Source organism: Panthera pardus, unplaced genomic scaffold (genome assembly GCF_024362965.1).
Source record: "Panthera pardus isolate Hobbes unplaced genomic scaffold, ASM2436296v1 HiC_scaffold_20, whole genome shotgun sequence".
Taxonomy (NCBI): domain Eukaryota; kingdom Metazoa; phylum Chordata; class Mammalia; order Carnivora; family Felidae; genus Panthera; species Panthera pardus.
The window spans coordinates 62,265,276-62,278,528 of NW_026526766.1; the positions used below are offsets into that span (position 1 = coordinate 62,265,276).

The 13,253-nt window shown below is 42.0% G+C and overlaps 1 protein-coding gene across 2 annotated transcripts in view; it reads left to right on the plus strand.

The window, feature by feature from the left end:
* The first annotated feature begins 559 nt into the window (after window positions 1–559).
* TMEFF1 (transmembrane protein with EGF like and two follistatin like domains 1) overlaps window positions 560–13,253 on the plus strand; it is an 80,817-nt gene continuing 68,123 nt past the window's right edge. Inside the window, exon 1 of one of the 2 annotated variants that reach the window (XM_019454336.2) lies at window positions 560–902. In XM_019454336.2, coding sequence (XP_019309881.1) covers window positions 707–902 — 196 coding nt within the window. In that variant the 5' untranslated portion in view covers window positions 560–706. The remainder of the gene's footprint in view (window positions 903–13,253) is intronic. The other variant, XM_019454337.2, reaches the window with a different exon arrangement.

The following is a 13,253-nucleotide window of genomic DNA, read 5'->3' on the forward strand; positions in this document are numbered from 1 at the left end:
CCAGCCTGGCTGCTGAGCGAAGGAAATGCTTCAAAACCACTTGCAAAGGGCGGCAAAAATGTCTGTCAGGCTAATGCCTACGGAGCATCCCCGCGCCCGCCAGCTCCCCGCGGCCGGGCGGAGGAGCGCCTACGACCCCCGCCCTCGGCGCTCCCGCCCCGCCGCAGGAACAATAGCTCCCCCGGAGGCGGCGCCGGCCGCGGGCGGGGGCGGAGCTGCCGACGCGAGCGCTGGGGGTGTGCGCGGGGCGGGGTCGCAGCCACCCCTCCCGCCCGCGGCTCTGTCACGCGCCCCTCACCGGGCGGGCCGGGGTCTTTGTGACGCGGTGGCGACGGCCGCGGACACAAAGGGAAGGCGAGCGGCGAGTGAGGGGCTGGGTCTGCCCCCGCCCCGCGACCCCCGCCCGCCGCGCGCGCGCCCGTTCACGCCCCCAGCCTCGGTCTCCCCAACGCGGGCTCGCACCCTCGCGCGCACCCTCGCGCGCCCGCGACCCTCGCACGCGCCCGGACCCTCTGACTCCGTCCCGAGCGCGGCGGGCCGGGGCCTGGCGGGCGCTGCGGGTGGGACCGGGATGCTGAGGGGCTGCTCCCAGGCGCAGCGGCGCGGCTGCTAGGAGGCGCCGAGGCAGCGGCGGGGCTCCCGGTGCGCGGCTGGATGCCCCGGGCCTGCGGCTCCCTGCGCTTCCCGCCGTCCAGGGGCGCTAGTCATGGGCGCCGCGGCCGCTGAGGCGCCGCTCCGGCTGCCTGCCGCGCCCCCGCTCGCCTTCTGCTGCTACACGTCGGTGCTTCTGCTCTTCGCCTTCTCTCTGCCCGGGAGCCGCGCGTCCAACCAGCCCCCGGGTGGCGGCAGCGGCGGCGGCGGGGACTGTCCCGGCGGCAAAGGCAAGAGCATCAACTGCTCAGGTAGGAGCGGCCGGAGCCCGCCTCTGCGGCCCCTCCCTCCCTCCCTCCCTCGCCGCCGCTGCTGCTGCCCTCCCCGTCCCGGCGGCCGCGCTGGGAAAGGCCCGGGCCCGGGCTTCCCGGAGAGTGTGGCCGGAGGGTGAGCGAGGGCGGAGGGCAGGGCGCGAGCGTGAGGCGCGGGCTCGGGGCCCGGCGTTGGGCATGGGGAGTGGCCGTGAGTGCGACCATGTGTGTCGAGTGTCTGGGAGAGAGCGGCCCGGCCCGGCGTGCTCTGAGGTGGTGGGGACGGGACCCGGCGAGGCGGGGGAAGCCGGCCGGGGTTCCTGGTGTGACTGTAGGTGTGCACGCGGGAGCGCGTGTCTGTGTTGTGAAGGCACAGGGGAGGCAGCGAGCGTGTGTGTGTGTGTGAGAGAGAGAGACAGAGACAGAGACGGTGAAGGACTGGGGGTGCCGAGCCTGAGGGCCAGGGGAGTGACCATGTGCTTTGGAGGTTCTTAGGACACTGGGGAGTGGTCGTGTGGGTAAAGGTAACGGGTGTCCCAGAGGACGTGGTTTGTAGAAGTGACTGTGTGTGTGTGTGTGTGTGTGTGTGTGTGTGTGCGCGCGCGCGCGCGCGTATGTCCTTTGGGTTTAGAGGTGGGCTCTGGGGGCTAGGAGTGACGGCGGGTCTGTGGATGTGAGCAGGGAAAAGTCCTGGGGCCCAGGAAGTGACCCTATGTTTTTATGCGCCTTGCGTGGGGCTCAGGGGTATACCCTGGGGTATGCATTGAGGAGAAAGGATGGGAGTCCCGGATTGAACCCCGTTAGTATCCTTCCAGAGGGAGGGAGCTAGGGAGTCATCCTGTGCAGGGTTTGGGTATTGAAAGAGGTAATTAGATCTCAGGAAGTGCCTCTGTGTGACCCTGGGTTTTTAAGGTGGTGTGGAAAGAGGGAACCGGCTCGGAGAGTATAGTCCTGTTCGAGTGTTTGTGTTCTGCCGGAGGGCCTGGAGATTGGCAGCTACGGGAGCAAGGGAGTGACCTCTCCCCTTCTCCAAGGCCGCCTGTCCCTCTCCCCCCCCCCCCCCCCCCCCCAGCTCTTGGAAACAAAGAGCTTGCTGGGGGCTCTAATGGATAAGAATGGGGAGGAGGTATCTGAGCTGTAAAGTTCCTTCTTCCTTTCAAAAGGGGTCCCAGAGGAGCCCTGGGGCAAGGAGAAGCTTCCAGGTCTCATTTAGGAGTGGGTGGGTCTTCCTGGAGCTGGCCTAGCAGATGGTAGTGGTCCTCAGCCATGTCTTTCTAACTTACCCTTTTATCAATTCTCAATTCTCCACTTGTCTTCTTTAAACCACGGGGGTGGAAGAGGAGGAGTGGTGGGGGTGGGGAAGGGGGAGGAGGGGAAAGGAGGAAGGACTTCAGGCCACCTGGGATCTACTGGTCTGTCTGCCTGACAACCTTTGTACCTTTGGGCAATGGAAGGGGCATTGTTTCTGGGGGAGTGAGGAGGGAGTAGGAGGGCCTCAGCACAGATGCTGCCCTCCATGAAGAAAACCTTTGGCTTGCTGTTTAGATTTCAGGGTCTAAAATCTTTCAGTAATTTTCATAATGGTGTGTTTTATGTTGGGGATGGGATTTTGAGCACAGTAAACAATGGCATGTCCATTAAAAGCCTTTCCATCGTGTAATAACTTTAACTTTATTCTTCTAATGTTAAGTGGGATATGGGATAATGTTTAATAAATAATCACGCATTCATGGTTAAGAATAAAAACCATTTGTATATTAGAGTGCCTTTTTGTAGTAAATATTTGTTATCAAACTTGTAAGTGATCACACCATGTCAAAATATTTCACTGGCTAATGTGCAGTGATTATTTGTTCTTGCTAAGCTAATTTGTCCTTAGCAAAATAGTGTGTTGATGGATGTTTTTGTGTATGTATGTTTTCTAACTCTTTAGTGCAAAGTACAACTTTTAAGAAAGGAAGCAGAGGGCTGAAAACCCACATGGTGTAGGAAAAGGAGACAGATTTGGAGATCCTGACCCTTGCTAAGCAGCTGTGCTATTTGGAGCCAAGTTACTTAATTTTTAAAAATTTCCTCTTCTATTAAAAGACGGACTTGGATTTAATATCTAGCCTTCTTTCAAGGATTTATTGATATGTCAATAAATTAGGCTTATCAAATGAAATGTTTTCTAATGCTAAGATGCATTTGAATGACTCTGGGTCTAAAGCTAGAGTTTTAACTAAGTGATATTTGTACATTCTTGTTATAACTATTTCTAGGATGAAAATCTGGGAGTGATTCATATGGAAAAAGATAATTTTTTTAAGGAGTATAGAAATCCAGTGTGGTTTTCTGCATCTATTAATGAATGAATGCATCTTGAGATTTTACATAGTTTTTTTTCCTAGTTGCTTTTGTTACCCAGGTATTTCCCCACATAAGCCGAAGTTTAGTCCTTCATAGATTTGAGTTTCAAAATCTAAATGCTGGTCTTGACTCCCTGTTAATTTTCATTTTGAATTTTGGATCATTTCAGTCTACTCTGACCTTTTGGAGCCTGATTCTGTCAGGTTGTTTGTCTTTTGGGTCACTCAGCATCATGGCCCTTGCACATCTGAAGACCAGGTCTGTGCTTTATTAAATTAATAGAAGATGTCTAGATCATGGGAAAACATACCACTCTGCAATTTTTTACTGGAGACTTCCTTTCAAATGGGTTGATGTTGATACATTAATCAACCAGATGTTCAATCGGCTATGCACGCTCCTGGTAGGGTTGAACAGATTTTTGAACTTCTGCTGTTCAACATTTTCTCATTTTGTTCACTAGCCTATTATTTAAAGATTCTGTCAGATCATCTTGTTAGAATCAGTTATGTATATGTATCATCCTCTGTTTTTCCCATTTTAGTGATCCTATCAAAAAGCAAATGTTGTATAGCCTGCCTTAGTAAAGAGCCCATAGTGGCTTTTTACTTTTTATTGTGTTCAAAAACTTACCTACACATTCTAGACTTTTTCAGGGGATACATGGCAAGTTTACCCACTGATGTTTTTCTGGATCGGCATTTCTCTTTTTTTGAAAACTGAGAGTTTTCTTCGTTTCTGGTCTTCTGGCATCTTGTCAGATCTAAAAGTTTTTCAGTGTCGTGGAGTGTAATTTGTTTATATCAGGATGCAAATTCTTTTGAACTAGCTCCATATTCTGTTACTGTCCTTTCTTCATTGCACTTACCTGAGATGTTAGCTTCCTTTTATCAGAGTTCTGCCCTTCCCAGTTTGAAGATCATGGTCCTTGATGAAGATTACCAAAGCAAAGAAGAAACTGAATGGGTCTGTATTTGTCCTTGTCATCTCTTGATTATTACAACATCTTCCCAAAGCAGTGGGCCTTTTGTTTATTTCTTCTTGTTCTAAACACACCTTTTTTTATTGTTCTCATGCCTCGAGTCTTCAATCATTCTGGACTTTATAATTGTTGCTTTGGTCTTCTATTTTTTTTATTTGTACTTATTCTTTGAAAATTTAACTTAATCAGAAATTTCCCTGTTCATCCAAAGAGAAGAAAGTTGGGAAATACATGATTTATGTGAAGAAAGATGAATTTTGAACCTGAGAGACCAGGTGACCTTAGACATGGCATTCTTTTCTTATTTGCAACATGAAGATAATGATGGTTCTTTTTGACTCTAGGGTGTTTGAGAAGAACAGATGAGGCCAAATATGAGCATTTTTGTCTTAAGGAACGTGGTTAAAGGAGTGGAAAAACATACTGAGAGACCAATAAGTGGCATTTGGTGATAGATAAAAGGTAGAGAATTTGGATTGGGTTTAAAAAATGTCACAGAAGTTAGAAGTGGGTCCTCTGGATTGTGATATGGTGGTAAGGATGCTATGAATGGATGGTGTAAACTTCATATTAAGAGACATGCCTTGTTAGTGGCAATTCAGGATTTTGGGGCCAAAAAGTGAGTTTTTTCAATCTGTTTGGAATCTTCTAGATCTCTGGTATGTAATATGTGGGTATTTAATAATTTATTTATTGAACTTGATTGAATACCAGCTTAAGGTACTCTACTATGCTAGATGTTAAGGGAAATAAATGAGAGGCCATCCCCACCTTCAGGGGCTTTATATTCTAACAGAGGTAGTTAGTTAGCCTCTTATAAATCTATGTGAAGAAATTTCTATTTTATACATCCGGACTTTCTCTCCTACCCCAGTTAATAAGCTGTTTATTGAACACTGACAGCAATGGGATTTTTTAAAAGATACACAGTTAAATATATTCACAAAGTTGTACAACCATCATGATTATCTAATGACAGAACATATTCATCACCTCAAAAAGAAAACCTTTGCTCCATGTTCCTTTCTTTCCACAACCCCTGACAAATGCTAATCTACTCCGTCTCTATGGATTTGCCTGTTTTGGACATTGCATTTAAATGGAATTATATAATATATGGCCTTTTGTGATTGTCTTCTTTCACTTAGGATAATATTTTCAAGGTTCATCCGTGTTGTAGCATGTATCAGAACTTCAATGCTTTTTTTTTTCTTTTTTTTTTACAAAATCTTCGAGTCTTTCATAGCATTTTATTTTTTTAATTTACATCCAAGTTAGTTAGCATATAGTGCAACAATTATTTCAGGAGTAGATTCCTTAATGCCCCTTACCCATTGAGCCCATTCCCTCCCTGACAACCCCTCCAGTAACCCTCTGTTTGTTCTCTATACTTAAGAGTCTTTTATGTTTTGTCCCCTTCTGTGTTTTTATATTATTTTTGCTTCCCTTCCCATGTGTTCATCTGTTCTGTATCTTAAAGTCCTCACATGAGTGAAGTCATATGATATTTATCTTTCGGAACTTAAATGCTTTTTATGGTTGAGTAATATTCCATTGTATGGATACATACCACATTTTGTTTATCCATTCATCAGTTGAGGGACACTTGAGCTGTTACCACTTTTCATCAATTATGGACAATGCTGCTATGAACATTCATGTAGAAGTTTTTGTGTGGACATATAGTTTTCAATTCTTGTGAGTGTATACCTAGAAATAGAATTTCTGAATCACCTGATAACTCCATGTTTAACATTTTGAGGAACTCCCAACCTGTTTTCTAAAGCAGCTGTACCATTTTACATTTTCACCAGCAATGTGTGAATGTACCCGTTTCCCCATATCCTGGCCAACATTTGTTACTGTCTTTTTGATTATAGTCAACCTTGTGGGTGTGAAGTTGTATATCAACGTGGTTTTGATTTACATTTCCCTAACAACTAATGACGTTGAGCACATTTTCATGTACTTATTGGCTATTTATATATCTTGTTTGGAGAAATGTCTATTCAGATACTTTGCCGGTCTTGATTTTAACTTTCTGGATTACACATTCCCTTAGTAAACCATTCTAATCAATTCCCACAACACACAGATGCTCAGGCTGGTAGATTAACTCTAGTTTGCCCATGTATCATTTATTTCTTTGCTTACCAAGAAAGAGTCAGTTGTGTTTGTTTTCAAATTTATTTATACCAGTGGTCCTTTGAGTATAAATTAATAAAAATCGCTCAGATTGGTGCAATATAAATGTAAAATGTTGTTTTTTATGAAATACTTCAGAAAGAGTTGATAAAGGTGAGAGGCTGAGAGAATTGCCTTTCAGTGAATTTGACTGTGGTCAAGACAACTGAAACAGATTGGGGAAATCTTACAAATCTCTGGAAGGATTCTGCTCCTACAAAATTTTGCAGGTATTTTTAAGTCTCCCTTTTACTTTAAAGGAAGGGAAAGTGGACATTATAGATAGTAGATTATGGGTGTGGCTTATCCAAGAAAGGAGGGAACAGCATTTTGTAGACCCAAAGGTTTTGGTGCTACATAGGAAAATGAATAAATGTTTATATGTGTGAAGTTAAAAACAGTTAAAATGTTTAATTTTTAACAGTTAAAGTATGTCTTATTTTTAAATGATTTTCTCCTTTACAAGACTTTTGATTAATTGATCAGCAACCACTCATATATGTTTGAAAGGAGTTTTCACTGTACAAGTGTTCTAAGAAAGGTAGTAGTACAGTGTTGAGGGCATGAATAATTCTGATTTGAAGGAATCAAAAAACAGTCTTCCCAAGTAAATGGCACTCAGTTGGGCCCTATAGTCCCAAGCTGAGTAGAATGTCAGCTTGAAACACTAGGCACACTTTTGCCTGAGGCCTTTGCTGTTGATATTCTTCGCTTGGAAACTTCTTGTCCCAATTATTTATCCCCTCAGCTCCTTCAGGTGTTTAATGTCCCTTTCAAAATGATGCGTTAAAATTGAATCTTTTTCCTTCTTCCATCCCCTCTGCCCCTTTCCCACCTTAATCTTTCTTAATGTTTTTTTCTTGTGCCAAAGCACCCTTTCCTGTGTGACTTAACTATACATGTTATTATCTGTCTGCTCTGTGTAGCTCCATGAGGGCAGGGGTTTTTTCTTTGTTTTGTTCACGGCTATATTGACTGTACCTAGTTAAGGGCCCCTTATATATTTACTTGTAGAATGAATTAATAACTGAATAACACAGAAACTGAGGAAATCTGGGAAGGGTAGGTGTTCTAGGCCGTGGGAATGGTGATAGAAAAGATGGGGAAGCAAAGGGAATATTTTGAGATACTGAAGTGTGGGGATTAAGGCAGGAGATGAGTTGCACATTGCCACATTAGTGGAAGGCCTTGAAGGCTGAGCTGAAGGTTTGGTACTTGCCTTGAAGACAGAGGGAAACTTACAGGATTTGAGGGACATCGTGGTTTTACTTTATTTATTTTTTAAAGTTTATTTATTTATTTTGAGAGAGTGTGAGCACGTGTGAGTGGGGGAGGGGCTGAGAGAGAGGGAGAGAGAGAGAGAGAGAGAGAGAGAGAGAGAGAGAGAGAGAGAATCCATGCAGGCTTCAAGCTATCAGTGCAGAGCCCGACTCCGGGCTGGAACTCACAAACCTTAAGATCATGTCCTGAGCTGAAACCAAGAGTCTGAAGCTTAATCAACCGAACCACCGAGGTGCCCCTAGACTATTTGTTTTTATAAATATTCACCCACTTAAATGGGTGTAATTAAATGAAGTAATTATGATATTTGTGTTACCCTCCATCATCATCATATAGCCTTCTTTTTGGCTATTATGAATACTGTGAACATTCATATACAGATTTATGTGTGGACATATGTTTTCAGTTCTCTTGGGTTTATAACTAGGAGTAGAATTGCTGGGTCATTTGGTAAACCCTATGTTGAACATTTGAGGACCTGACAAATTGTTTTCCATAGTGGCTGTGCCGTTTTACATTTTCTCCAGCAATGTGTGAGGGTTCCAGTTTCTCCATATCCTGCTCAACACTTGTTACTGTCTTTTTTTATTATACCCTACCATTTTCTTTTTAGTTCATTTCTTTAATCCCTCATTTCCCCTGTATATGTAGTTCTTTAATGGAATTTTAAATTCTCAGTTTCTTTTAAGCTGGATTGGGAGATAATGTCAACCCATTTATCCTCTTCCTCCCCCTCCTCCCCCTTTTTTTCCTTGTTGGAAACATTGTTTTAACAGAGCTATTTTCGTTATTCCTACAATTAGTTCCATTATTAGCTTCTCTCATGGGATAAATGAGGCATTTAGGAGTTGGCATACATTCTCTTCTCATGCACTTTGAAATTCTGTTTGAATCTTAAAATTCCCTCAGTATTTGCTTTTAGTTTATTAGATGCTTTACTGTTAATCCTTTGTTACTATTTGAATATATTTCTTTTTTACAGGTGTCATGTATTTTTCATGGCTCAGCTGTTTCATCATTTTTTGAAAAGTCATTTCAGGTTCTGAAGTTCTTAATACATTCTTCTGCCTTCAGAAACTTTGACAGGTATTATGTTTTCAACCATAGCTCCATTTCTCTTATTTTTGTGCAGATATTCTGAGTTTTCTTTTCCATGGTTAAAAAGAAAGAAAAACCCATCTTTTTTGTTGCTGTTGTTGTTACAAAGGCAGCATTTATTGGATGTTAAACACATGAGGAATACGGAAAGATATAAAGAAGAAATCTGTGATGATTGCCATTCTCCTGTATAATATTTTAATGTTTATACTGAAATTGTTTCATTTTATACCAGAAAAAATTTGAACTTTTCTCTCGATTTCCCCTATTTGCTTTGCCATTTTTATGTTAACCTGGAGATCTTGTTCACAGGTCGGATCACTTTTTCGAATTTTTAAGTTCAGTTTATTTTGCATGGTCAGCTTTCATCTAATACTGCTTTGCAAGTATTATCTAAATAGATATCTATCCATGTCTAAACTGCTGATATTTCTTTATCAGTTCGGTTTATAGCCTAAATGATACGTTTAGATTCCCCATTGTTCACAAGACACTTTAGTCTGTGTTTAGTGTCCTGTGTTTGGTTTTTCATACTTTTTCTCTTTGAAGTGGTTTAACGTATTTTTTTAGGTGGTGCTGTATGTTTACCATTATTGTTCCCTTCTTCAAGTTCAGATCATAAGCATTTCCTAATTACAATTAGACCTAGTTGTGTGTGTGTGTTTTTTAATTTTGTAAATTATTTATTTATTTTTTAAATTGTTATCATTTCTTTTTAAAAAATATTTTTATTTTTAATTTACTTTTGAGAGAGAGAGTGCAGGGATAGGGGGACAGAGGATCCAAAGCGGGCTCTGTGCTGACCACCCAATGCAGGGCTCAAACTCATGAACTCGTGAGATCATAATTTGAGCCAAAGTTGGACACTTAACCGACTGAGCCTCCCACGTACCCCTGTGTGTGTGTGTTTTTAATTCTTCACTATTTTACAACAGTTTTTTGAATTTTAAGGTTGTGATTGTGTCGTTTTAAAGTTTTGGTTCAGCGCTTGGGTATCTCAGTCTGTTGAGCATCTGACTCGTGATTTTGACTCAGGCCGTGATCCCAGGGTGATGCTGAGCGCGGAGCCTGCTTAAGATTCTTTCCCTCTGCCCCCCCTCCCCCCCCCTTTCTCTAAAATAAAAGCTAAAAAAATGTTTAAAAAAAAAAGTTTTGGTTTTGGTTGTTTCACCTAAAGAGGAAAAGTATCCTGTATAGTTTCCATTTCTCTTTTGTAAAGATCTCATTTACTCTTTGCAATCCAATGAGGGATTGTTAATACCCATTTTTACTTAAGGGAACCGAGATTTGTGAGAGAGATTTATTTAGTGCTTGGCCAATATCATATAGTTATTTTATCAAATAATTGGAACTCCAAGTCTGGAGCTCTTCTTAATGCAGCAGAGTTTTGTGAAGTCTTTTTTAAATGCACTTTTAAAATAATGTCAGATTCCCCAGTGCCAACTTTTAGCTTGTTTTATAGATTTTTGTCTTTGTGGGTGACTTCCCTGGATTCTGGCTACTGCCTATTCCACTTAGTGTTGTAGACACTAAGGAATAGTGGTTGAAAATTGAGCCAGAGGGGGATATTGTTGTGTTTAGATTTATTTATTGATATTTATTGATAAAAAAACTTTGATGGAGGAAATGTGTTAATTGTACCTACAAAAATCTTAAAATACATATGTAAACATGTACATGTTGTAAAATCTAAATTGGATTATAGCTCTGTATAGTTTTACAACCTGCTTTTCTTCACTTCACAGTGGATCTTGGTCTTTGGATATCAGTGTATATGTTTCTAGTATCTACCTTAATGGCCACGTAGTATTTCATTAATAGTTTATTTAACTAATTTCCAACAGATGGATGCTTAGGCGGTTTTCTACTTTGCTGTTATAAAAAATGCTGCTGTTAACAATCACCTGTGCATTCATTTTTGTATGTTTTTCTTCTATCCCTGTTATAATTTCCTAGAAATAGAATTGTTTAGTTAAAGGGTAAAGATTATTAAAACTTCATTGTTTATTGCCGCATTATTCTGTGAGAGGTTCTACCAATTCACACTTAAAAAAAATTTTTTTTTTAATGTTTACCTTTGAGAGAGAGAGAGAGAGAGAGAGCGCACACAAGCAGGGCAGGGGGAGAGAGAGGGAGACACAGAATCTGTAGCAGGCTCCAGGGTCTGAGCTGTCAGCACAGAGCCCCACGCAGGCCTCGAACCCATGAACCATGAGATCATGACCTGAGCCAAAGTCAGACGCTCAACCAGTTGAGCCACCCAGGTGCCCCCAATTTACACTCTTACAGTTGGTTTGAGCGCTCATTTTCCATACCTTCTCCAGCAATGGTGTAAAAAATTAAAAAACAAACAAAAAAAAGCTAATAGTATAGCACTTATGATGTGTCATGCACTGCTTTGGGTGCTTTCCGTATCTTTATTTAATTCTTTGCCAACATTATGAGATAGGTACTTTTATTATCCCTATTTTACAGATGAGAGAATAGAGAGTGGTAAATTACTAAGGTTACAGAGCTGATAAGTGTAGAGCCAGGGTATTGATCTTGGTGGTGGGTCCTAGGGTCCGTTTCTTAAACATCAAATTATAATCCCTGTTCATTTCTGTTTGTTTCATTTTTTTTCACAGTTTAATAAGATTGTTTTATCTGATTATAAAAATTATTTTTGTTTTTTATTGAAATATAATTCATATAACTTAAAGTTTACTGTTTTGAAGTATACAATTCAGTGTTGTTTTTTTTTTTTTTTGAGAGAGAGAGAGACAGATTGTGAATGAGGGAGAGGTGGAGAGAGAGGGAGACACAGAATCCGAAGCAGGCTCTAGGTTCCATGCCGTCAGCACAGAGCCTGACATGGGGCTTGAACCCATGAACCGTGGGATCATGACCTGAGCCGAAGTCGGAGGCTTAACTGACTGAGCCACCCAGGTGCCCCAATTCAGTGGTTTTTTAACATATTTAATATGTTGTGTAACCATCACTACTACCTACTCTGTAATTATAGAACATTTCCATCACCCCAAAAAGAATTTCCATGCCTATTAACAGTCAACCCCAACACCTCTCTGCCCCCATCCTCTGCAACCATGTAGAGACTTTGTGTCTGTATGGATTTACTTATCCTGGACATTTCATGTAAATGGAATCATACAACATGTGGCCCTATGTGCCTGGCTTTGTTCACTTAACATAATTTTTCAAGAGTCTTACATGCACATATTTGTTTTATCTGATTAATTTTTTTAAAGTTTATTTTGAGAGAGAGAGAGTGAGCGCTCAAGCACACATGAGTACGAGTGGGGGAGGGACAGAGAGAAAGGAGACAGAGAATCCTAAGCAGGCTCCACGCTGTCGCTCCATGCTGTCAGCGCAGAGCCTGATGGGAGGCTCAAACTCACCAACAGTGAGATCATGACCTGAGCCGAGGTCAAGAGCAGGATGCTTAACCAACCGAGCCACCCAGATGCCCCTCTTTTGTCTGATTTAAAAAGTAATACAAGTTCATTCTGAAACTCAGACAATTCCGAAAAATACAGAATAAAGAAGAAAGTTCAAATTCCACCAAGTGATAACTGTGGCTTGTATTTACATGTATATACCTTTCAGATTTTTGTATATAGGCATTATAAATTAGTTTGTGACATACATTTAAAAAAGTCTGCCTTTAAGAAAAATTTACTGTGTTATGTCAGGAAATGGGGAGATTCTTCATCATTCTTTTTAATAACTACAATGTAATAGTTTTTAGATCCACAAGAGGGAAAACTCACACAAGTTTGCCAAGCTAGTCAGAAAAAGAAATAGGAGAGAGTATTGCAGTTTGGGATCTGTGGTTAGTACTGGGTGGGGCTGGGAAGACCCTGAGTATCTAATACCCAGCTTGAGATCTGGATTTTTTGTTCTTTCTGATCCTGCAATAGACAGTCCTTCCCATCATTGCCAGAAGCAGAGGCATTTAGAATTGAGGCAGCAGGGAATGATTTTAGGTGTTGGGTGGAGGATTGACACTTTCAAAGTGGTGCTTAACAAAGGGTAGTTTGGCAGTAGTGTGTAGAACGGGATGAAAAATATCAGAGTCAATTAATTGGGTGGCATATGTAAAATTTTTTTTGTTAAATATAGCTTAGAGAAGTTTTTTTTTTTTTTTTTTTTTTCAACGTTTTTTATTTATTTTTGGGACAGAGAGAGACAGAGCATGAACGGGGGAGGGGCAGAGAGAGAGGGAGACACAGAATCGGAAACAGGCTCCAGGCTCCGAGCCATCAGCCCAGAGCCTGACGCGGGGCTCGAACTCACGGACCGCGAGATCGTGACCTGGCTGAAGTCGGACGCTTAACCGACTGCGCCACCCAGGCACCCCATAGCTTAGAGAAGTTTTAGTCATCTCTACTGTTAGTGCTTTTTAGTATTAATGTAAACTACTTTTGGATTTGTATCATGAAATACTAAGTTTATTT